Source organism: Amphiura filiformis, chromosome 19 (genome assembly GCF_039555335.1).
Source record: "Amphiura filiformis chromosome 19, Afil_fr2py, whole genome shotgun sequence".
In the NCBI taxonomy this organism is placed as follows: Eukaryota; Metazoa; Echinodermata; class Ophiuroidea; order Amphilepidida; family Amphiuridae; genus Amphiura; species Amphiura filiformis.
The window spans coordinates 52,529,947-52,557,241 of NC_092646.1; the positions used below are offsets into that span (position 1 = coordinate 52,529,947).

Here is a 27,295-nt window from a genome sequence, read left to right on the forward strand (position 1 = left end):
AAACTTAACTTGGATCAATTGGCATATTGTGCATGGCACAACTAAACAAATGTTGGATTATTTGAGTTAGCTAATTATGCATTAAGCCTTTAGTGTGCATTTTACAAGAACAGACCTGTCACATCAGATTCAATTAGGCCAAAGATTGTCATAGATATTTGGTAAAAAATAAGCAAAAAACAATAAAAAAACATAAGAAAATTGTTAAAAATTGCATGAATTTGCAACCAAGTGATGGGGTTAATTAATATACTGAGCAAGTTAATTAGGAATGGTAATAACTAAATTTTCAACATTTGCTATTTCGACCCCAGTGGATTAGATTGTGCCACATGGCCTAATGGTAGCAAAAGAGGCATTTGTGGGATACAGGGGGGCTAATATGAAAAGAGTTTTATCATGATACAAAAGGGGTAGTACAAAATATCTGTCTTACCGGTACGTCACAGATGTTTGTTTTTTTAAACAAGATTGTTGAAAGCCATTGAAAAGATGTAGGACTTGGGCAGCAAACCAAAGCTCTCTCTCCAAATGCTACTTTTAATCCTGCAGCATATTCTTGTGAAAATGTGTGTACTTTTGACCATAGTTATACTATAGCGCTATTAAATACAATGCACATGAAGTGAAATATATATGCCTGATATTGTTAGGGTGTATTTGAGCAGGGAGGCGATCTGAGAGCTCTATTGACCCATTCCATGTCAACTCAGGGATGTGCACATAGCACCTCTTCAATTTTTTTTCTTTTTCTGTGTGGTGGTAGATATTGATGAGAAAGTAAAATTCGAAAATTTGAGCTTCATACTCCATTTCGTTTTCCGTAGCATCAATTTGAAATTTAGGGGGTCAGCGTAAAAATGTTATGCATTAGCCTAAGACAACTTTTTGGAGGTCCATAAATGTATAAAGGGAACCATTTACAACTTTGAAAAGTATGTATCCTGGAGTACTTAACTCGCTAGAATTCAAATCTGGCATCAGAAAACTTTATGTAACTCCTTTACTTTAAAGATATAGGGTCCCTCAAAATGCAATGTTGTCCGACATATCTTCCATACCAGGACAAAATGTCAACTTTGGGGGTCAAAACTCCAAAAAATGTACAATTGGGGTTTTATGGGTAATATTCAGCTAAAAGTATTCTAATAGGCCTTTGATAAGAGTAATGTCCTACCAAAGGGCTCTGATGGCAATATTGGACAGTAAAATATTTTTAGCTTTTGGAGTATTGACCCCAAAGTTGGTCCTGGAACGGTTGTACATTTTGAGGGCCCTATATCTTTGACCCCCCTAAAGGAAAATGCCAATTTGAATTCAGACAAATTTACCCCAGGATCAACTTTTCAAAGTTGTAAATGGTTCCCTTGAACATTTATAGACCTCCAACATTTCTGAGAATGGCACACATTTTTACGGGACCCTCTAAATTTCAAACTGATCAGTAAGGTAAATGCAGTATGAAGCTCAAATTTTGATTTACTTTATCATCAATATCTACCACCACACAGAAAAAGAAAAAATTGAAGAGGTGCTGCGGTGCACATCCCTGGAGTTGACATGGAATGGGCCTATTGGCTTTGGCCTATTCATAATATTTTTGGTTGTCAAAATAGCCTACACAATAGCAGAGTTGAACACAAGAGGGTCAGGGTGTTGACCCTGACCTAAAATGAATGAGGCATTCATCAGACAGGTATTTCACTGAGTGGGTTGTCCCTGACATACTTGACATGGAGTGCTGCTGTATTTGCAATAGCTGCCCTATAGACATGTGATATTGTCTGCATTCTGTATTGTGCAGAATCCGGGGGGGGGGGTCACTCCCATTGTGGCCTGTACACCATCCGCGATAATGAAAACGCGTAAAAAGGGTAGTTTTTCGTGGGTAGGCATAGGGTGTCAAAAACATGAAAAATTTGAAAAAAGGGTAGCAAAATTGCAATTGCTAATACGCGGAAATGAAATTTAGGGTATGAAATTTGATGCAAGGAATAAAATCCCTGTTTATGGTGTGAAAACAGGCGCATGTTATCGTTTTAGCCAAGGGTTAAATCCTTGTTTTAGGGTGCTTTTCATAAGTTGATTATCGCGGATGGTATACAGGCCACAGTGGGAGTGACACCCCCCCACCCCCCGCCGGGCAGAATCTAACAAAATAAACAGGCATGAGAATTTTCAGACTTTTTTTTGGTCCAAATTTCCACACTTTCTTTTATTTTCAGCCATATTTGGCCTTTTTAGCCTAATTTCACACACTTTTTCAGGCTTTTTCAAACTTTTAGGTTTTTTCGTGGATGATCATTCTCCCACCTGGCAGCTATTGCTATTACTCTATTGCCAAGGTTGCTAAAGAATATCTGCCTAAAATGTGGGTCAAATACAAGTCTTTAAAATGCTGCCCATTTTTTGCTAAAACCGTGTTAATTTGGTATTAGTGGGATAAGAAACATCGAACTTAGTGAAAACTGGTAGATTTTGAAATTCAGTGTATGTTTGTTTTTTTTTATTTGTAGGGGAAAGGAAACCTTTCAAAAATGAGGTTTAAATCATCAAAAATTACCTCTAGAGCAGCTATCAGATTGCAGTTCAGTGGCAACCTTGGCCTTACAAGACCCAGCATCCCTGTGTGGTTCACATTGGGGCCTTTTGGTAGCAAATGTAAACATTATGATTCTACAGCTTTTAAAATCTGAAGCTGAGTACTGGACATACATTCAATTTTGAGGCAAAGGGTGTTTCATTTGTTTTAGATGAATGCACAAAAACATTGTGGTTTATAGGATGTAGGTGTGTGAATGCTTCCTCGTGGAGGACAGGAAAGTTTATCAGTTATGGTGCTATTCCAGGCCTAGACTAGACTAGACTAGAGCGGGACCCCGCTCCTACATTGGCATTGACTTATTCCCTGTTTTTTGACTAGAGAGCTTGTCCCCTCCCTTCTCCATTGGAAGTCAATTAGGGATTCAATCATGTTTCACCGTTGTTCATCACCTCGTCGTCTGCGTGGTTTACTTCCGAGGGGAGCTTTAGCTGCCCGAGCGAGTAAACCACGCAGACGCTACCGGACGCGAAGAGTTGTTAAGCGGTGATGAACAACGGTGAAACATGATTGAATCCCTTTCAACAACGAAAAGAAGCTAAAGATCGTATAATTCACATGATTATTTCATGAGGAATGTCAGTTAATCATTGCCACTCAGCCTTCCAAAAACTTCGATGATTTTTCTGCTAAAATCAGCAATAAAACTGGGATAAAACTACAGAATAAAACTGCAATGTTTAGCCGCTGAAAAATACTGAATTTAATTAGTAAAGCTTGCATACGCACACAGGTTCCAAACATGGCGAATTTTACTGGCGCTCTCGCAGAACGCGTAGTCTCGCTTCGGCGTCACAGCGTATCACGCTATAGTAAAAGTGTGGATTCATCACGGATTAACAACGGTTGGCTCCTGTACAAAGGTATAGGAGGAGTTGTTGAATTTCAGCTAAAACACCTCAACAAAGGGCACATGCCTATATAGAGTATATAATATATGTTTTTTAAAAATCGCCTTGTGGAATAGCAAATTCGGTAGCTGATATCCCCTCCCCATAAATGATGGGGTTTTTGTTATTCCATACAGGATTTTCCCCCAAATGTAGTTCTCTTCATTCCATTATAACTAATTTTAATAATAACTATATTATGACCTGACGTGAAACATGTTTTTTATTTTACTTGGCCTAATGCTAAACTACTCTCCAGCAATATGCCAGCATAAATATGCCACATCACTGCTTTAGTGACATAAAATGTACATCATGTGACAAGCAATATCATGCTAATAATAGTTATTATTGCTCAATAAAATTTGATGTCATACAATAACAGTGGTAACCATGAGAACAAAATATTAGGTATTGTATTTTGACAAACAAAACTGTCATATTAATTGGCTGTTCTGGTTGAAATCCATACACCCCCTATGGAAGACATGACCATAATATTCCACACAGGGGGTGTAGATTTAAAATGGAGTCACCCATTCAGGTAATCCCATTTGAAATTCACACTCCCTGTGTGGAAGATTATATAAGGTCATGTCCAAGGGGTGTATGGGTGTTAACTGAAATAGTCCACTTTATTGTAGATTTTAAGAATTTATCGTATCATAATATCTAAATGATATTTCTTTGTATTTAAATCAGCCCAATTTAAAAAGTGTCTGACTTTATTCTACAAATAATCACTCATACCGGCAGATGGTCATGTTGCTATGACAATGCATCCAATACATGACATTGGTGTGGCTTTATTTGAACAAAAGAACTCTAAAACAATCCTTTTATAAGTCACATGCTATTTTAGGACTAGGTTAAGATCAGACGTGCCGAGAGTGCCATCAATCGGAATACGTCAGTTGCTTTGACGGACACAGTCACACAATTTTTTTTTTGTTTCACACAATGTGCAAACTCAAATTAGCCAAATTGTTGAGAGTGGTTTCTGCTGATTCCTATCGGATCTTTCATTCACCCTATATTGAGAGATACTTTCATCTTTTCAGTCAGAAAATCGTATGATTGTACTGTGAATTAGACCTACTAATTAGGGCCTTTCGACCTGGGCAATCCCTAAACTGCTTAACCCCAGTGACAGCTCCATCCACCCCACTCCCGTCAAAAAAGGTTTTTTTTTCTCAGGTGGAGGGGTAACTGGGTTTTTGAAGTTCTCGAAGTAGAGCATGTTTAAAAAGCATCTTTGCCTTTGGTGCGAGAGGTCCCGGGATCAATTCCCCGCAGGACAAAAAAAATCTCTGCTCTCCCCATGGTTCATCTGGTAATGATGTGGCAGATGATCCATGATAAAGACCTCGTTTACAGGTGGTTCCGATCAGGGTAACGCCCGATTGTCGGCTACATTTGCCTGTCCTATAAAAAAAAACCTGACCAGCTACCTACGGCAACCCCCCCCCCCTTCGTTCATCAGGTCACTTGTGCCTGGCCGAAGTTTTGTCAGCGTTATCTCCTAGATTTCAGCTGTTAATGCCTAGATATTCCCGACTTTAAAAAAAAGGCTGTGTCAAAATAATGTGTCGAGCTGAGTACCTATATCTACAAATGGGTATAGGTCAAGATCAGCTTGAAAATGACTTTCATGGAACTTATTACAATAATACAATAAGTTTAGGATCACAATGAGATTTTGTTATTGTTCATTTTGTTTTGGTAGAAATTAATTTTAAGCATCAGCTGTCACTCAGTGTATAAAGACTTTGATCAGTCTGATCTCCTTTGTGGACAAATAATGGAAAAGTATTCAGTTTTGGACTTGGCTTGGCGGCATGGAAAAATGAAATAAAATTATCAATGGAAAACGTTTAATTGTAGCATGCAAGCTCAGAAACAGATGTTGGATATTTTAATTATTAAAAGTTGAAAACATCTGGAGTGACTATATTTAATAAGAGTAGGTACATAATATTAATTATAGACATATAGATAAGGGTGCATAATTTCAAAGCCAACATGGACTTTGGTGTGAAAAACCGATACATTCATTCATCACGTAGACCATGTTAATGTACAGCTGCATGTATTGTAACCGAAAAGAAAGAAATATTGCCAAATGTTTGCAATATATTTGTCAGAGTCTGACACTCTACAGCCGGGTCATCCTTTAAAAAGGACCTTGGTTAAGGTCATTAGGGGGGCTTGTCAAACCCAATACTGCCGGCCTCACTAAGACTAGGCTTGTACACCCGATATTTTTGCGTGATGTGCAGGATTTCCAAAATGTGGACCTTTTCCAAATTGTCTGGATGCAGAAAATAAACTTCACCCCCTAAAAATATGTATTTTGAACATTTTCTACATGAAAAAAACTGTGGTCCCTTTGGTTAACTTTTATTTCCTAATTTATACCTTATTTGTCATTCTGTCATCGTGTTTTTACCCAGAAAAGGGGACTTTTTGCAGGAAGGACTCCCCCAGCTTTACAGGCCTGGCGGAGACTCTTCTTGAAGGGCTACCTGATTGAGGTAGCCATTTGAATTACGCCTTAAATCTTTCACTGGAACTTACTTTTACAACTTGCTACGTTGCCTCTGATACCATCAGACGTCATGAGGCAACTGACCTGCTGGGCTGGTCATGTGACACTTGAAGAGGACTAGGGATGTTCTTGATGGCCTGGCCAGCAGGTCAGTTGCCTAATGAAGTCTGATGGTATCAGATGCAAGGTAGTAAGTTGTAATAGTTCCAGTAACGATTTAATTCAAGACTTTGATTCAAATCCTATGTCACCATGGTATTCCTAAATATACAATTGCCAAGTTGTCAACTCTGTATACATTGGTATACATTTAGTCTACCAAAGGTTGCACTGAGTAGGTGGTGATGTCAACCATATAATTGTGAATTGGAGTACAAAAGTTTATATTTGTGATTACATTGGATAAGTCAATAGTCAGGGATAACCCATATACATTACTCACATATCTCATGACAAATCAACCAAAGCATGTGACCTTTTATTAAAAGTCCGCATTGGGTTTCCTTTGGATTTTGTACATTGGAGTGGAATTGGAAGAGAATGGGGATGGAATTATCATGTTCTTTGTTTGATATGTGAAGAATATGTTAATCCTAAGTAATGTTATTATCACCAATAATGTCATTGCCCATAGTAACAGCATGTACAGAAACAACAACACAAGAACTTTGTTTGGTAAAAATACCACATATTTGTAGACTTGTTGATACTTGAAACATTTGGCAAGCATATTTTTTATCATCGAAAATAAAAGGACATTGCTGTATTTAAATAAAAGGGAAATGATCTGAAATAAGATAGTAGATTTTAGCAAAGAATATCAAATTTTCAGTGTTTGGCACTCCCTAAAATACTTTGCCCCCCCTCTAGCTTGAATTCTGCATTTCTGCAATAGAAAAGACCTGTGCTGAAAAAAACCCTTGCCTACCGAAGTGGTAGCCCAGGGGGGGACTTAGTATAAATGACCATATGGGGATGTGCCGCAAATATGGGTAGCATTTTCGGCCTTTTGGTATATCATTAACCCCTTTTTCTAAGCCAATTTTGGTATAGGAGTTTTTTCAATTTTTTTTTTTTTAAATAGCTCAAATATTTTTTCTAAAAAAATAGCTAAATTTTGCCTCAATCTAGCCAAAATTTCCAAAAAAATTCGGGAAAATTTATAAAAACTAATGACAATTTGGGTTAAATTTGGCCGAAAATGTTGACTTTTGGTATATCAATGGGTCCAAATTTCTTTAAAAATTGGTATATTTATGGGTCCACTTTCAAATTCTGAGTGGCACACCCCTACCAAAATCAAACTTGAGTACCCCCCGGGAGTGGTAGTCCCCTCAGGTGTAGAATTTTTTTTTTCACTTTGTCAGAATCCACCAACAACAGCATTTTACATGAATCTTAAGATTCTTCCTCATTTACTAAATATAGCATCGAGGCTCAAATCTTCACGAATAGCATCGAGGCTCAAATCTTCACGAATCTCTTTAGATTCACACAAACTATTTAAAAGAGAATCTGTGCGAGAATGAATCTTGCTGGAGCCTGCCCCTTCAGCCTGTAAATTAATGAAATGACTTTTTTAATAGTCAAATCCAGTACCATATACCGTGGTTGAACAAAATGCAAATTGGCCTTTCTCTTTTAAATATCACCTTTTAAGGCAGTTCTCTGTGTTCATGAATTACCACGCCTGCAGACAATTCATGCAATGGCTGATTTTAAAGGGACATGGAAAGATACTCTGTATCTGTATGAAATAGTTTGCCTCAACTGCTCAATCAAAGAAAGTTAAATGGTGAAAAGCACATTTAGGCCTGTACATGTAGGTCAAGTTGATCATTAGGGGAACAGCCTAGTATTAGTCAGTTAAGGGTCATCAGTAGTCCGCAGATGGTTAAAGTTGGCGTTTAGGGTATTTAAGGTTCGGTTGAAGGATAAGATTAGGGTTAACATTAGGGTTTAGTGTTATGGATAGGGTTGGGTTAGGGTTAAAGTTAGAATTTAAAATGTATAGGGTTTAAGGATTAGCACTTAGGTTATATAGCACAGTTATTGGTTAGGGTGAAGTTTAGGGCTAGAGTAAGTATTCAGGTTTATAACTAAATTAGTATAGTGGGTATTTGGACGAATCACCCTTCAGACTATCGACCTGTTAACATTAAATGTAGCTCATAAGTTTTTATCAAATAACTTTGGTGTAATTCCTTTTGTAATTAATTTTGTTGGGCTATCAGATATAGCATGGTTTTCTACTACTAGTATATGCATAATTCAACTGGCTTCATTACAACATATATTTCACTGTCACTGGAGAGAAGAAATGGAACAAGTGTGGGGCAAAAACTGAGGTTTCGGAACTGATGAACTGATTTTGGGAACTGAACCGATTTTCCGGCAAATTAGGGGAGTTCTAAACTGAAATATCAACATATTTGTTTGGTCTACTCAACTAAAATTGGGCCAATGTATAGACAAATCCAACGAGCCAAGTCATGGTCAGGATTTGGTCGGTCATATTTGGTTCCCGCATGCACCAAACAGGTGTTGTGAGTGCCCAATTGGGTGGATTAAACCCGCTTAAAATTCGATGTTAGATTCTTTGTTGTAAACTGTCATCATTCTTTTGTCTATGTGTAACACGGGTGATAGAATGCAGTTTAAAATACCCTTCAAAAGCCGCATCATTTCACATTTTAGGTGAGTTAGCTGGGTCCCTGTCGGCTATGGCTGCCATTGAGGAGTAGGAATGTGTGAAATTGGATTCGTCTATGTGGAGTGAAAATAAGAACCAGAGCCTGATTCTCAATGTCAGTAGGTCTTCGTGAACTGCCAAGGACCCATACTACCTTCACTTTACATGTGAGTGTCCGCCCCCACACCGACATCACCTGGCTAATAATTACTTGGTGCATCAGAGATACTAAAATCAATACCCGGGACCGATACACGTGAATGTGCTATGCACAAGTTTGATATGAGATATTTGATATGAAAATCTTTGGATACCGGGGTAGAAAATGATGAATATCTCCCGTAAATGATTTCGTCTAATAAAGAAGCCAGATGTGGTTCCTTGCACTTGAATATATGGTTTGAATAGATATGATAGTCGTTAGCTAGCGTCTTGAGAAAGAATCTTGCATCTTGAACTCAAAAACTGACAATAATTCTGATTTTATATGTGCCGACGATATAGCTCAGTGTACAGGCCAATTGTGGAGGTAGTCTAAAAGCAGTTCAACAACTCCTCCTATACCTTTTGTACAGGAGCCAACCGTTGTTAATCCGTGATGAATCCACACTTTTACTGAAGCGTATCTGAACGCGAAGCGAGACTACGCGTTCTACGCGAGAGCGCGTAAAATTCGTCATGCCTGGAACATTTGTGCGTATGCAAGCTTACAAGTTGAATTCAGGATTTTCGGATAGCGGCTAAGTTTGGCCGTTTTATTCTGTAGTTTTATTGATGATATTAACAGAGAAATCATCGAAGTCTTTGTAAGGCTTAGTGACAATGATTAACTGACATTTCCTCGTGAAATAATCGTGAATTATACGATCTTTAGCTTCTTTTCGTTGTTGAAAGGATTCAATCATGTTTCACCGTTGTTCATCACGGTTTAACGACGATGGGGCCGCGGCGTCTGCGTGGTTTACTTCGGCTCGGGCAGCTAAAGCTGCCCTCGCGAAATAAACCGCATGACTTTAACGCCGCATCGTTGTTAAGCGGTGATGAACAACGGTGAAACATGATTGAATCCCTAAATATTTATATGGCTTACCATGGTCACTTACACACTAGCGAGGTCAGTCACCCATGGTCACCGGGCTATTGTCAGTAGCCTTAGTCAGATGTCCTTCGGCCCAGTATGCGACTCAAAACTATTAAACAGGTCGGAACAAAATGGCCATGCGTGGCGGTGGATTCAACCTACCATGGTGATTTCTGCCATGAAGATATCGGGGCGATGACACTGTGCCCCCTCCCCACCCCCACCCATTAGGCCTACTCACTGTATTCATTTTGGGGAGGTGCTTATAATGAAAACAATGAAATGAATTTACACACATTCAATGGGATGTGATGATGCAATCACCCTTATTATTGGCACGCTTTCGCTGGCCAGCGTAAGACCTGTAACTAAGTGTTAGCGACCTAGTGCTCGGCATGTGAGGGGTGTCAGGTTCGACTCCCACCCAGAGCAAACAACTTCTTTGTTTTCTCTCTGTATTCCTCACTTCTTTCCCTTCGAAAGCATTTTTGGCGTTAGGGTTAATACAGAGAATACGGTAGGATTAAAAATGAAACCAAAGCTAAATCACAGACCCTAGAAGGGGTCTGTGGCTAAATTCTATTGAGTAGCACCCAAATTGTTCATGCATTGCCATGTTCTAAATCAGTGCTTCAAAGTTTAAGAGGGAAGAAATGTAACATATTTCAGGAAGTGCCCCTTTAATTGCATCCTTGTGCCTCAATTGGTGTCATACAGTTAGGAATAAAATACAGACATACCTCGCTACATATCAGTGTCTACTGCATGCATAGTCTAACGGTGATGTCAATTGGTCTGTCTGAATTTCTTATGAGTAGAAAGGAGTATTGGCAGTTACTGTGGGGAGAAATGCTAAACATCTATGCTGGGTAATTTTGATTTTACTTAAAGGTGTAATGTGTGATTTGCTCGCAGTGACACCCTCAATTTTTGTTGAATTTCTACTTTGTGCATGATTGTAAGGCCCTAACAGTCAATTTTGAGTTTCCTGTCACATGATTTCTGAAAACAAGTGTACTTTTTCATTATTCATTATTCATTATTTTTCTGCCTTTCATTATATGACCAACACGTATGTAAAATGTGTTGCTATTTCCCGCTCAATCACTTGTAGATGGATGTTTAGCCCAAATGAGATTCAAAAGTATATTAAAAAGAGTCTGCAAGGTTGACAGCAAAATGTATGTTTTGATTTTGATTTTTCCACCAAAAATAAATGGATATTCATCTTTTTTTTTTGCAAATATAACCAGTTTTTATCAGTATTTTTTGGAAAATCACAATAATAAGTGAGGGTCAGAAAATGAAGTGAGGGCGGGTGACGGGAAACTCAAAATCGACTTTCATTGGCCTAATACTGGGTTCATACCATGTGAAAGACTATGCCTGAAATATTTTAATTACAGTAAGATTTTTATTTTCGCCAATGCATCGATACACGCAGTGGGCGATATAGGCGTTACAATGAAATAGCAATTTTATCAGCCTGAAATTAAAATAGGACATATACCTGATAGTAAAAAAACCATTAAAAAAAATGAAAATCTACGCAAATCGCACATCATTCATTGCTTTTAAACATTTATTCCATTCATTTGTTCTTCCGTTTGTTTATTATTTGTTGATTCATTCATATATGTTGATTGTTAGTTCATTATTTATTTTTTAGGCCCTTTATTTATTTGTTTGTTCATTTGTTTTAATGAATAATAGTCAATCCATTTTAAGCCGCATAAAATTAAATCGTGGATTAATGAGGACATGAGTTTTTATTCATAGTGCAAAAATGGTATCGCTAGCAAGTAGTTATTCTTTTTTGACACATTCTTGGAAAATGATGTTTGCCTCTTTTGTTGTAAGATACAGATAAATAAAAATTTCTTTAAAGTGATACATGTTGCTCTAAATTAACTATTTATCATCGCAATAAATTTACTGGAGCTTTAAAATCAAAAGTTACGCTTGAAAATTGAAATATGGACCACTTCCAGAAAATGAGGCGGGACGAGGAAAAAAAAATTATAATAATTTGATACAGCCCGAGTAATAACAATTAAATCTTGTCAATACACAGTACACAATATGGGTTCAATATGTGATCAGAATGATACTGAGATTTGATATTGAAACTCATTCAGCTCAAAGTAGGGTTAATTAGGCTGACTGCACTATGAGCCATACTAAACTCATACCCGACAGCATAGCACAATGACCTCCCATTAAACAAGTTGGCTTAAATTTTGACCTTAAGTTATGGAACATGAGTTTTTGTACCCAACATATCTAAAGGTCATTCTTTGTGTGTAGAAGCATTTTAGGGGTTAAAGAACTGTGTCATTAGAGATTGTAATGTTTGATATCTTAGCGCTGTGTTTCCTGCTTGTAGGAAGTACCCCGCTTTGACTCAACAGGAATTACCATCAGTAACACTTGCCTCGACTAGTCTCACACCCAGGCAATATGATCTGTCATAGGATTAAGACCTATCGTACGAATGTGTGCAAAAGAGGCTAACTGGGAAAGGTGGTTAATTTGGTGACATTTTGGAAACAGAATAGCGATTTGTTTTGAAAATGTTGGAAGTGACCTTTGAAGTGAAAGGTCACCTTGGCTGCTGTCTAGCTTATTGCTCATCAGCTGTAGCTAGTACATCGTACATGTTCGGCTAGTATAGGTTTTACAATACATATGGTACGCCACCTACGAGCTGCGCTTTATTCCGTGAGTAGTGGCGTACCAGCATAGGCGTAGATCCCGGAGGAGTCATTGGGAGTCATAACAATGACTCCCAATATTTTGCCGGGGGGTGGTCCATACAATCATCCCCCCCCCAATGTTGAAGCCTGTATGTGGGTTTCTGACCAAAGTAACGTTATATTTGGCCATTTTAGCCCCAAAAGTGCAAATCTTTGTGCGCTTCACGCGCATTTATTCCAGTTTTGCACCATGTTTCATTAGTTTAGCTTCAAAATGGCATAATCTTTCGCACAATTCGCGCGCATTTGTAAAATAAACTTATTATGTCACCAAAAAGTGCTGGATTCACTATACTTCAAGAATTTGTTTCTAACCCCATCCCCCCAATGTCAAAAAAAAATCTACGCAACTGCGTACCAGATTCTAAAGTTGTGCCTCATGTTCTAGTTGGGTGTGTACACCAAGCAGAGAAGTAATTGATTTTAAAAAAAATCATAATTTGAACTTAATCCCTCCAAAAACGCAGCGACCCTGTTAACACACAAATTAGTAGAGTTCCTAAGTGTGAACAGGGTCCATGATAAAGGCTGTGTTATGAGTAATTTATCTGAGTGGTGTAGACAAGGGGACAGCCAGGGGCAGATCCACAAATTTTCAATAGAGGGGGCGCTGAGGGCCGGCTCGGAACCCACACAAAGTCAGACGCCGCTCTGCAAAAAAAAAAAAAAAAAAAAAGAATCTGCCCTCCCCTCCCTCCCCTTAGAAGTCTTGTCCCCCTCCCTCTTGCCTCCCATTTGAGATGCTGGCTACCATGATATTTAAAGATTTGTAGGCCTTTTTTGTACTTTTTTGTCCACTCTTGAATATTTTCATCAAATGTTACCCCCATGAAAGTTCCCTGCCCCTTCTTACTCTCTTATGAAAAGTCCTAGGCGCCCTAAAACTGCAAGTAATATAGAAATTGTAGGATAATCATGGCAAACTATTTCATTTTGCTTCATCATATGCAGCGCTGGCACTTTAGAACTCTTTTTGTTTTTTCAAAGGATTATAAAACCTTCATCCTTCATATTGATGAGCCCAGATTGAAAGCCGTTGACAGGCTTTCACAATGCTTATACTCAAAATAGACGTAGTATTCATCATAAATTGGTTGTCTGCGGATGTATATTCTGCTATCCAGGCTTCTATTCTCATTGTTAGCATTTTTTTCAAGGGAATTTCAGAGATATGACAAAGACCAAGTCGCTTAAAAACTTGGTTGATAAATTGGAGAAATGTGTTGAAACTTGATACAGAAAATATCAACAAAAAATGGAAGTCAACTGAAAGGTTATGTCCGTATTTGAGATCGCGTCTCCTAGTGGATTTACACCGAATTCCTAATATGCCCGGGCATACAGAATTAAGATTGGTCTCTCTTGATGTGAAAATGCAGTGTTTAGTTTTTTGTTGTAGGTTAGTTACTATAGTGTGTCTCTTCTCAAGTTCAAAGTAATGCCATGTTTGATATCGCAGTGGCAGGTTCGAATCAGTGCAATTACGTGGTTACGTCATCAACTCAACTTATATACAAATGTATGTATACACCCCACAGGATTAGGTTAGCGCACTCAACTCGAATCTGCAACTGTGAAATGGCATTATTAACTTGATGAGACAGACTAAAAGAGCACAAAAAAACTAAATGCGTCTACAAAAGGCTGATATAAACTGTGCTGTTAAACTTCGAATCACTAATAGAAGGAAATTTCACAATCTTTCACCACAGCCTAGGCAACACAAATGAAAGAATGTAGCTCTGAATTTGTGGCATGCATTAGCCACACACACTCCAATGCATATTATATATCAAATTCAAGAAAGTGATTCAGTGTGACACGGAAAAGGGCCATATTTGCATTGATCAGCAGCATAGCAAGGTGAATGTTACTCCCACGTAAACGTGAAATTACATTGGATTTTAACAACGCATAACACATTTCCAGGCATGGAAGTACTAGATCTCTAGTACTTGCATGATCCAGGCCATGCAGTATGCAGGATTTCTTTGTTGGGGGTGTGTAACTTCCAAAAAGGAGACATTTTACGAATAAAAAGTGCGGATGCACAGATTTTGTGTAAAAAGTGGACCTAAACCCCTTAAAAATTGCCTTTTGTGGACTTTTTGAAGCACCAAGCAATTGAATTTTCTCATATTTTTGGACCTTTTTATTGGAAAATATGTCAGAAAGTCGACAATGGATTTGAGGGTTGCAAAGCCCCCCTGTGTATGAGCTTGAATACATCAAATTCAAAGTCATTCGTAGTGAAGCTGAGTGCATGTTTGCAGTGCTTAGTGAAAACTGCATAACATGTACATAACACCTGATATAGGACAAAAAGGTAGGAATGTAGCGTCTTTTGTACGATCACATCAGTACCTGCAGGCTGCAATATCACACTATACGAAAAATGGTCTCATACATAGATGCATCATTCATTTACTCAATGCAACAATTACAGCTCAGAAGTTCACTTTGTGATGTGGGGTATGAGTTTTTGTATGAACATACCTGAAGTTCATTCTATGAGTATAGTCAGTATACATATATTGGGGTTTATGAACTATGTCCTGAGAGATGAGCATGTTTGACTCTTAACTTTGAATTCCTATGGTTGAAACCAAACGTTGCTGAAAAACCTCCTATGTGTTATTGGCCCCTGAACATGTTTAAAACAAAATGTAACCTGAAAGTAAATTAAATTAAACTTCAACACTACTTGTTTATTTTCGCTTACCGGGAGCGCCGAGGAACTTCCTCGTTGTCAGCCGATGTTGATGGCTCTGATGCATTTCCTGGAAACGGCTAGAGACCAACCTGGATGACGTCACAGAAGTCGGAAAAGTCCTGCCGCTGGTGCCGCTGGGTTTGATCAGGTTGTCCCACACAGGATCCAATTCTAATCCTGTGTCTCGGTTAAGTGAAGGTCCTTGTTTCTTGATTCCTCGAAAGCGCTCCCGGTAAGCGAAAATAAACAAGTAGTGTTGAAGTTTAATTTAATTTACTTTCATTTTATTACCACTACGTATGAATCTGCAATTCTATATAAAATGTAACCTGTTGGCAGTTTTGTTTTATACATGTTCAGGGGCCACAAGCACATGAGATTTTTCCTGCCCAACGACGCAAAGTGCATCTAGATTGTGGGTGTACATGTATTTATGCACCTTGTAGACTTACAACATCACCCAAATGGACTATTCTATGGAAGACATGACCTTAATCTCCTACACAGGGAGTGGGAATTTCAAATAGGGTTACTCCATTTCAAATGTGTGGGAGTGAATGTCATGTCTTCCATAGGAGGTGTATTGATTTCAACGGGAATTACCCAATAGATGGTCATGTCATAGATTGCACCCAAAATGTGACGGGAGTGCTATGATCAAAAAAAATTATGTAGTTTAGGTGTTATTCAGTGAGAATGTTTTGTGTGAAAGTGAGTACAAGCGAACTTGAAGAGTGCGAGTACATTTTATGACAAAACTTAAAGAATACTGGTCCAAATTACATCATCGTTTTTTCTTCTTTTGACTTCCACACCCATCAGTAGAGTTATTGCCCCCTACTTGTACTTCAGAGCAAGGTCTTAGCTAGGATTTGACAAGTGCCTGTCATTTTCACCAAAACTGCCTGCCAGTCCAAAATTTGTCATTGAAAACATAAACCAGTTAGCTAGACCTCTGTGCCTTCTGGGGGTTCAGTCAGTGCAAATAGCTATTACTATATTAGTCTGGTCTTGTTTTGAGTTCACTTAATTTATTCATGCATTATTTTTAGAATTTAGCATTTGTCACAAGCATTCATTTTGCCCGTCTCAGAATCAAACTGCCAGTCCAAAATGATGAGTGGCTAGCTATCACCCTGCATGACAGGTATTGCAGTACATGTAACATGTGTGCCAAGTGCAGCTTATTGAAAGGGGTTAATATGATTCAGGTAATGTTGTTATTGTTGCCTTTATCGGCTTGTTTTGTGTGTGAAAGCTTTCAGCAAAATGACACACCACTAGCAAAACATCATGTTTACTGGTACATCCCCACCCTTGGCTAGTCATGCCACCCTTAGTTGCTATGCGCCATAGTTTGCTACATCAGTAGATAATTCTGGAGTCTTTTGTGTGTCATGCGTTGGACTGAGCATTTTGAATCGTTCTCATATTAATATTATAATTATATTTGTTTATCCAGATTCTTTGACAATCAGTTCATCATCAGAGGTCGGAGGTCAGCCGAGTAGCATCAGCAGTGGGGGCGCCACACAAGATGGCAACGAAACCAAGGAGAATAAATCTACGCCATCTACAACGTATAGAACTCAACCAGGTAATGATTTGTGAAGTGAGCTGTATAAGGTCAAATAAATCATCTGATATGAGGCTTTTAGCAAGGATCCGGGGGGGACGGGGGACGAAAGAGTTGACCTTTTGTGAATTTTATCTACAAAAAAGGACTGATTTCAATGTTTTTACCAAAAGAAGCAGACCTCTTGTGGATTTTTCCTTCACAAAAGGGCTGCTTTTCAATGCTTTTACAGAAAAAAGTGGACTTTTTTTTTTCCGGATTAGCATTTTGGGTGTACACAGCACACCTGGTTACAGCTATGGACAAAATGTTATGTAACACTGAATAAGAAGCAATTTGATGTTGTAAGATTTTCTTTCATCGTAAAATAAAAAATTCTGATGCCTCATTGATGTTCAGTCTGTGAAGCATTCTATGGGGACACATTTCCCTGACAGTTAACCCTCAAGTACTACCTGCCGATCTAACATTGCCTCTGATTGGTCAATTACCTGATATCTTCATTTTAATCACCAATCAGATTGAAGCTTTGCAAATAATTCACCCCAATTTTTTTGTGTGGTGAAATTATTCTAACAATCTTGCTGATTGGTCCAATTGATAATGAAAACTTCTTTTTGGCCAATCGGCAGGTAGTTCTCATGGGGTTAAAAGCATTTCATGCACTTATCTACATCTCTATTATGCAATTTTACTCCAAATGCTAACATTTCCCCGGGAGAATTCTTTATTTTTTGTAGCAAGCCTGGTGTATGCAAATCAATGCAACTGATTGTGTAACTAAAGAGAATGTGTCTTTTGCAATGCCATAGGAAAAAAAAGTTTCAGAAAATTCAGGGCATTCTAGATGAAATAATGATTAATTGATCCAAACAGGGTTGCACTTCCCTGCATCTAAATTTTTACAAGTTCCATACATTTACGGAAATTTACAGCTCACGTTAAAAATGCATTTGTCAAAATCCTATCAGGCAATAACAAAGAAAAGAATACGATGTGAAGTGAAGTATATCGTTTGAATATCGTCAAAGAAATCTCGTTGGCACGTTGCTATGGCAACGCTTGATAACCTCGAGTAAACCCAGCAGAAATCAAATTATTAAGACGAAAATATCGATAGCCATTTGCAAATGCGGAGTCAAGGTCATCGACCGCGCGCATTTACGCTTCGTTTGATGCAACCAAATAAAGTGACTTTCTGTTTCAATATGTATTTAAATCAGATGGATGATTGTGCGTGGCTGGCTTCCCATCAACAAATTGTTTTGTGATATGTGTTTACTTTTTATCACCACCGTCTTTGTTGCAATATTCTGCACAAGTCTTTTGTCTTTAATTGTTTGAACGATGGAGATGGAAAAATCAATGAAGCGGTAATCAAAATAATAAGAGATTTTAATAGTCGAGTTGAATTCACTGAAAGTAATAGGCCTAAAAATATATTTTTTCTTCATTTTTTTTGGGTTTTTTTTTTCTTTACTTTACACCTTTTCTGCCTGGGAGTACTCAAGTTTGGTTTGTATGGGGGTTTACCACTAGAATTTGAAAATGGACAGCAAATACCAATTTGCAAGAAATTTGGACCCATTGATATACAAAACATCAAATTTGCTTGGCCAGATTTAACAACTTTTCCCCAAATTTGTGAAAAATTTTGCTACAATGAGTTAAAATGTTGGTATTTTCCAAGATAAAATTGAAAAAATGTTCGAAAAAATCACTCAAAATCATCCATATACCAAAATTGGCTCAGAAAAAGGAGTCACTGACACACCAAATCTATAAGGCTGAAAATACGGCCCATGTTTGCGGGCGGGGGGTTTTACCCGTAAAAGTGTAAATTATTCACAATTTTGTAGGTCGTTTTTTTTCTGCTTGGAAAGCGAATGAATGTAACATGAAAGTTTCTACTTCTCCATCAATCTGTTTTGTAGTCTTCATTTCATAATAACAGTCATTTTAATACAATGTACTTAAATCTAATTTTAAATATTTAGTAAAATCTAGTTTTGAACCAATTGAGAATAGTTTACTCCATAAATCACTGAAAGTTATACACTAAGTATGTAGCGAAACAATCAAACAAATTAAAGAACATGCTGTTCCAGTTGGAATCAACACACCCCTTATGGAAGACATGACATTAATATTCCATACAGTGATTGTACATTTCAGATGGAGACACCCATTCAGGTAACTCCATTTGCGATTCACACTCCCTGTGTGGAACATTAAGGTAATGCCTACCATAGGGGTGTATGGATTACAACAGGAATAGCCCGATGTGTAATAAACAGTGATTACATTTCATCACTTACACAGCATTTACAAGAAAACTACAGTTGCAATATGTTTCTAATTTGCCTTGTAATATCTTCGTAGCGTTCCTGTGGACATGCCTATACTTGCTCAATGTGAAACTATACCCGGCACTGATATACTGAATACTACCACGCTACTAATTGGATAAAGATTTACTAATGTGAAATATAAGAAAGTCATCTTGGTGTGCTTCATTGTAGATATTTTCAGGGAAATAAAAATTTCTTTAAAAAGGAATAGGGCAAGCAAATGAGGAACTGTCAAGATAACAGGTGTAGTTATGATATTGATAATACAGTGTTACTTCGATTTTCATTTGTCATCATAAGGAACTTGTAATGTATACAGTTTGAAGTGATGAGCATGAAAGCACAAAGGTCAAGTACAAAGCGAGAATAGGAGTGGTGAATAGGTGTGTTTTTTGGCCAGGTATGACACTTCAAAGGGGAATTTTTAAAACACTGTTTCGTACTTTGACACTTTACATAAATGAATATGAACTGTGCATCTGTAGTTTTTCCATTCATTCTTTTTGTTTGTGTAAAGAACTTTAAAATAATTAGTTTGGTCAATGTAGACTACATGACTAGTTTGGTCAATGTAGACTACATGACTAGTTTGGTCAATGTAGACTACATGACTAGTTTGGTCATTGTAGACCACATGACTAGTTTGGTCAATGTAGACTACATGACTAGTTTGGTCAATGTAGACTACATGACTAGTTTGGTCAATGTAGACTACATGACTAGTTTGGTCAATGTAGACTACATGACTAGTTTGGTCAATGTAGACCACATGACTAGTTTGGTCAATGTAGACTACATGACTAGTTTGGTCAATGTAGACTACATGACTAGTTTGGTCAATGTAGACTACATGACTAGTTTGGTCAATGTAGACCACATGACTAGTTTGGTCAATGTAGACTACATGACTAGTTTGGTCAATGTAGACTACATGACTAGTTTGGTCATTGTAGACTATATGACTAGTTTTGTAGACTATATGACTAGTTTGGTCAATGTAGACTACATGACTAGTTTGGTCATTGTAGACTACATGACTAGTTTGGTCAATGTAGACTACATGACTAGTTTGGTCATTGTAGACTATATGACTAGTTTGGTCAATGTAGACTACATGACTAGTTTGGTCAATGTAGACTACATGACTAGTTTGGTCATTGTAGACTACATGACTAGTTTGGTCAATGTAGACTACATGACTAGTTTGGTCATTGTAGACTACATGACTAGTTTGGTCAATGTAGACTACATGACTAGTTTGGTCAATGTAGACTACATGACTAGTTTGGTCATTGTAGACTATATGACTAGTTTGGTCAATGTAGACTACATGACTAGTTTGGTCAATGTAGACTACATGACTATACGGTGCCCATCCGTAGTATGAACATAACCTTTGATACTTTCAGCCAATCCAAAAAAATATATAATGAAACCATGTTTTAAAAAAAATAATTCCAGTGAAACATTGTAAATACTATTTTGTACACACAAAAAAAATTTCCCGATCAGGTCAGCGGACTAAGTGTCCCATAATTGCACAAACTGTCCCACAATACATTGCATGCATACCACAATGCATTGCAAAATGTGCTTATTACACATAGGTCATGTCCTTGTTCCTTTGCATATGTTTATAAAACCACACACCTACATAATGTACACAAAGCCAGAGAGGGCAGTCCAGCCATAAACCTACCTGTATTAAACTTGCTGAAATACGAAGACACACCAGCTTTTAATATACTGATCAATGCGTAATTTCAATAATATTTCACCGGACAGATGACACACTGTGACATCGCACATCTAATCATACATTAAAAATACAATAATGGGCTCAACAGATGGTTGGGCTAAGACCATAGACTATGGTTAACTATGGTTATCAAGAAAAATTAAATTGATAATATACATGTAGGGGGGGGGGGGCTATGTAATATCATAATGTACAATGTGCATTGGGGTGGTCATGAACTGGTCAACCAAGGCAATATTAAAGAGAAGGGGAAATTGGGATTCTTTAGTGCCCCCACCCTTCTCCATCCATTAGGGGGTATTTATTTTTCTCTGTACATGTACCTCTGTGTAGCTCTCACTCCCCGCCCCCTATATAGGCCTATACACACCCATAATTGTAAGCACCGGAAACTATATAAAAATGTATGTACTTGCGGCATTCTATTTCTACTTAAACAATATGGCAGACCACCAAATGATAATTGAAGGAAAACTCCCATAGTGGACAGACGAATATGTGTGATAGGATAGAGGCGACACACCCTATGTATCATGCTTGATATGACGATAAGGCCAAAAAAAAATAGTTTGTTTGTCCATAGAGGCTTATGAAACAGTTGGATCGGTAGGTCGGATTTTTTTTTTTTTTAAATTTTTTTTAGACATTGCACTTGAAACTGACAATTTGAAGACTGGTAAATAAGTCAAAACACACAGCACTTTACTGGTTTAACTCTTGAGATGGTTCTGCATGTTATACTGTTCATTTTCTTTGCATTTTCTTTCTTTAATTTATACTAACCACTGTTTTATACGGTGTCCCATCGATGCCATACAAAAAATTAAATCCAAAAAAAAAAAAAAAAAAAACCAAAAAAAAAAATTTTAAAAAAAAAAAAAAGACACGGTCGGGACCAGGGTACACGGTCGGTCGGACGTGGACAAACAAACAATTTTTTTTTTGGCCTAATAGTGGAAGCTTAAAACAATCTGTTGGGTGACTAAAACTACAAAAATGATGTCTTAATGAGCAAAAATTATGACAATACATTGAATTCCATGGTCATTTTGTGGTATTTTGGAATTTCATAAGGACACACACATTTATATGATTAAATTCAGCAAAATTAATGATGATAAAAAATTAGTCCTTCAGGAAGGACCACTGCAATTGGGAGAGGGAGGCTCAGTGAAGCCGTGCAGTGAGGCCACTACATAGTTTTTTAACCTCAGCCGATTTTATTTTATACCCTTTATACCAAAACTCTGAAACCCACCCTTTCTAAGCGTGGTTACTAATCATAGATAAGTGGTTATAGTGGTCCAGGAGATGCAGATTTCCATCCAAAGAGAATTACATGTTGAAGTTGTAGATGACCAAACACTACAGAATGGGATTTCAATGTTTTTGTGTTTCATTTAGTGTCATTCAGTCAGAAATTACAGTAAGATTTGAGATTGCAATTGTTGACTTCTAAACCCACCCTTTTTATCAGTGACCACCCTTTATATTTGGACACACATTTTTAAGCATTTTGTGGACCTCTCAAACCCACCCTTTCTAAAGCGTGGGTTACCAACAGTGTAAATGGGATCTTTGCCTGTGTTCAAAATTAAAACCTGCATTGGGGCATGTAATGTATTCCACCCCCTACACCCCACCCCCTACACATCCCCACAACACATACCTATGCTGCTTGCCTGATTTCTGCTTCCATAAATGATAAAAGATACACACAAACACGGTCAATAAATGATGCCTTGAATATATGAACACCTGGAAAGAAAAAGAGCTAAAAGGTATACCAACTTGATGTGGGGAAATTAAAAAAGACAAGAAATGTAGGCACAGAAGTTGGTATTAAAGTTCGATAGCCACAAATGTCCAATTCCAAGGCTACAGAAGTGTTTTAAACCTGCAAAAACAACAGGGATCCCTGGAACAAGTGATGGAGATCACTGTGCACATAATAGACAAGATAAACCAAACAACAAATGAAGGCACAAAAACAAGTTCAATCGCAAAAAAATTGTGTTTTTTTAATGAAACTGAGCAGACAATCTCTGGATGACACATCACATAGGCCATACCCATACATTTCATTATGTAAACTGCATTTCTTAATGAAGTCATCATCAAGGGCTGGGCCTTGACTTTTGATTATTTATGAAATATTTTATTAATAAAAAAAATCCCAGTGGAAAAAATCTACAAGCTGTGACAAAATAATAACCTTGGAAGTCATATTCTATAATTTATATCCATTCAAACCAGACATTCATTGCTTTTTCAAATGGATTGAAAAGGGCTATTCAGTTGAAATCCACCTCCCCCTGTGGAAGATTTTGGAAATATCTAACACAGAGGGAGTATGTTTTTCAAATGTAATTGGTCAGGGTTCATCATTTTGAAATCCTTACTCCCCCTGTATTATGACTTTACCTATCTCCTCCAACTGGAGTGAGTATTTCAAATGGAAGTTAACCAATTGTCTATTCTATTCAAAACTCATACTCCCTCTGTGGAAGGATGTAACTGAATCTTCCACAGAGGTAGTGTGGATTTTAAATGGAATAGCCCAACGTGTGTATGCAGGCAGCTGTTGAAATACCAATGTGTGATGCCTTATTAGTGAGAGCCATCTTTTTATGCCTCTTATGCCTCCACCGGAGGTATTATGTTTCCTGGTTGTCCGTCCGTCCATCTGTCCGTCCGTCCGTCCGTCCGTCCGAGCTTGCAAGTGCAATTTCTCGGAACTGGTTATGCGTATTGTGATGCAATTTGGTGGAGGGGTGGCAATTGGTGGTCTCAAAATTTTAGTAGGTTTTTGTCGTAAAATATGGTAATTAAGTACCTAATTTGCATAATTTATGCATATCAAGCAATATAACCTTGTGCATAGATTATCTGGAGATCTGTACGAGTTACAGTGATGAAACTTGGCGGACAGTAGCACAGCCAGAGGTTCTTGACCTGATTTGCTTTTCAGCGAAAAATTTGCTAATCGCAAGGTCATTGTGAGGTCATTTGAGGTCATCCGGGGTCAAATCGCCATATATTGTTGCACATTCATGAAATTTGGTGGGAACGACTACTGTAAGAAGAAAAAAAAAAATGTCAAGGTCATTTTGGGGTCATCCAAGGTCATCCGAGGTCAAATCGCCATAGATTGTCGCAGGTTCATGAAATTCTGTGGGGACGACCACTGAAACAAGGCAAAAATGTCAGGGTCATTCGAGGTCATCTGGGGTCAAGTTGCCATAGACTGCTGTAGGTTCATGAAATTTGGTGGGAACGGCCACCTTAGTGAGGCAAATAATGTTAAGGTCATTGCACTGGTTAAAATGAAGGGGCGTCAAGGTGGAGGCATTGCGGCCGACGCTTTGCGTCGAGAACCGCGCAGGTCGAGAACCGCGAAATTCTAGTTTTACTCAAGTTCAGCATTGGCAGAATTAGAAAAGGTTTGAACAAAGGAATGCACTTAAAAGACCTGGTGACATTGGAAGCACTAATAGTATATTTTGTTGAAAGTTAAGTATTAAGAAGGAAAATAATTTAAAAGAAAATTCAAAGAGTTTGACAGTTTGCATAATTATATCAAAATAGATGCATTTGAAGTGGTTTCTTCACTTACAAGTAACAAGATTTATAAAATTGGAAGTTGTGGAAATTAAACCATGATGGTACATCGCTTGAATGGGTTATAAAGCCTGCAGATGCTTGTTAACCCTAACACGCCTGAGTACTGCAAAATACTACATGATATATGCACTGCGCATGCATGCATCCCACGTTATGTAATGATGCAATCACCCTAAGTGATATATATTAAGTGAAAGACCTGTGGCGTCGACCTTGGCATGCAAGGGGTCTCTGGTTCGAATCCCACCCAGAGCAAACAACTTCTATGTTTGTTTCTCTCTTTATTTCTTTCTTCTTTCCTTGCAGTCCCCAAAATGCCTGTTGGGCATTAGGGTTAACGCGGCTGTGTACTCTGGACATGGTTTCTTTCGCAAAATTGAGTTTTTTTGATAAGTTTGTACTTTGTTATGTTTTTTATAAATACAAGGAATGAAAATCCAGATTTGTAAACTCCAACTGCAATATTTTAAGGATTTTATTTCACTGTTCCACTCGTATTTGAAATTGAAAAGGAGAGAAAATCTTTGTTGTACCAGCAGGGTACCGCGCGCAACAACGCATCGCGTTGCGTATCGCGCAATTTGTTAATGCATATGCAACGCTTATCTGCATGCGCGGCGCATCTTATGGAAACAACACGGAAGCAGTGATTTCACAAAAACCTAGCGGTCAAATGGCTCCGTTTTAGCTGATAAAATGTGGGTTTTTTCAAGTTCTTTCCCCCGATTTAAATAGCAAGTTATGAATGGATTTCGCTCAAACTTCTCAAGGGGCTGGGGATTTACCCGATGTTTACGTAATATAAGGTAGAAAAACGAAAAATGCCGCATTCTCCTGTAAGATTCGATGAAAGTGCAAAATGTGACCACTTTAAACTTCAACGGCCATTATTTCAATGTTCATTTTCTCGATAAAATGACGATTTAGGTACACGATAACTCAATAAATACAGCATCTAAAGGTAATCAAATATGATCATCGTAAAAAGCATTATCGACTCAAGAAACGGTTTTCTCATTTTTTTATATTTTGGTCTATTTCCGATTTTAGGCATCGTTTTGTGCAAATAGGCGTTTATGAATTTTAAAAAGTTCCATTTGATGCCTTATATGGTCAATATCTCAAAAAATAAGGCCAATATCAAAAAAATAAAAAAAAACGTTTTTGGAATGGAGCCTCAAGATTGAGCTAAAAACAAAATAAAATATTTTGGAAAGAGTGTTTTTTGTTATGATGTACCTAACAAATATTGCCAAAAACTCACTTTTTGTGATTTTCTTCATAATTGTTGTTTTTACCCCAAATCTGTATTTATATTAAGATTTATTGATGTCTTGCCTTTATAAAAATGTATACTTTTATATATCTTGCGCGAATAATTACAAAGTTATTGCACTTTTACTACATGCATGTCTGAGAGTACACAGCCACCTTAAGAGAGCCCAACTATAAGCTTACCAGGGTTCGAATTTGGCTGTATCGCATAGCAGTTTGCTCCTTATTTTGAAATAACTGCTCCCCAATTTTGCATTTGTATAGCACTTTTTATAGTGCTTTAGTATATGGAAGTATCCTGATTATGATTAATTAACCAAAAACTGCTACGCAAAAATTTTAAACGAATTCAAACCCTGAAGCTTACATTCATGTTCAGTAGGGTGATCAAATCCTTCCCAGTGTTGTTTAGATGATTTATTTAGGTTATACAGGAGTGAAAATGACAGGTACCTTTATTCTTTTATGGTCTGTATAAAGAGGAAATTTGAAGAAGCAACAAAGCGTAATATAGAAGCATGATGCTTGCAATCTCTCGGGTAAAAGAGAAAAAAATAATAATTATGCCTAGCTGGTTGATAATGGTTTCCATAAGATGGTGTTTACTACATTGTTTTTGATATTAATAATCAAGGTTGGTTGATCAAGTGACAACTAAAATTATCATCTGACGGTGTTCTTGTATTTCCCAGCGGAACCCTGGCATCTGTCTACACATTAAAGGTGCTTTTTCATTTGTGGTGATATATGAATTTCTGGCTTCCAGTGAATGTCATATTGTTTCAGAGCTACTGAAGCCTTCTTTATATCTTGTTATTCATAAGAATCCAGAGAATGGTATACGTATACATATTGGCAAGCCTTGAAATAAGTGGACTGGAACCAGGAGCAATTTGTTTTTGAACATTGCTCCTGGTTGGTTCACTAGGATTTTACAAGAACCAGGAGCAATTTATGAAGAAACAGGAGCAATTTTCAAATAGTAAATCCATTTCTGCATATTTACAGCATACCAGAACTACTGCATCAAGTGCAAAACTGGAACCAGGAACAATTTGTTTTAGAAAATTGCTCGTTTGAATTTTACTAGGATCAGGGTTGCCTGGCTTCGGCCAACTGTTATAAATAAAAATATAAAAATATTTTCATTTTCTTCAAGTGATACCTGAATAATCAACTTTTCTCAAATGTTGTTATTCTATACAGTGTTAGATGCATCTAAAGAGAAGGAGAAACAGCGTTCTCACTACAAGGTGCAGACGCGGCAACAGAGGATTGACGAAATCACACAGAAGAACCAGCAGAGGCGCATTATGTAGAAGAAAGGAAACGAAAACAGCAGGAGGAGGATAAAGTACGTAAAACACACTATGGACCACAATGGCCTCATCCCAATGGCATAGTTCAATAACCTCAATGAAACAATCA

At 37.6% G+C, this 27,295-nt stretch overlaps 1 protein-coding gene across 5 annotated transcripts in view; it reads left to right on the forward strand.

Annotated features, from left to right (window-relative positions):
- Positions 1-27,224, forward strand: part of LOC140141464 (uncharacterized) — a 106,312-nt gene extending 79,088 nt beyond the window's left edge. For all 5 annotated transcript variants that reach the window (XM_072163330.1, XM_072163331.1, XM_072163335.1 and 2 more), the window contains exons 3-4: positions 16,745-16,879; positions 27,074-27,224. In XM_072163330.1, coding sequence (XP_072019431.1) covers positions 16,745-16,879; positions 27,074-27,186 — 248 coding nt within the window. In that variant the 3' untranslated portion in view covers positions 27,187-27,224. The remainder of the gene's footprint in view (positions 1-16,744; positions 16,880-27,073) is intronic.
- The last annotated feature ends 71 nt before the right edge of the window (positions 27,225-27,295 follow it).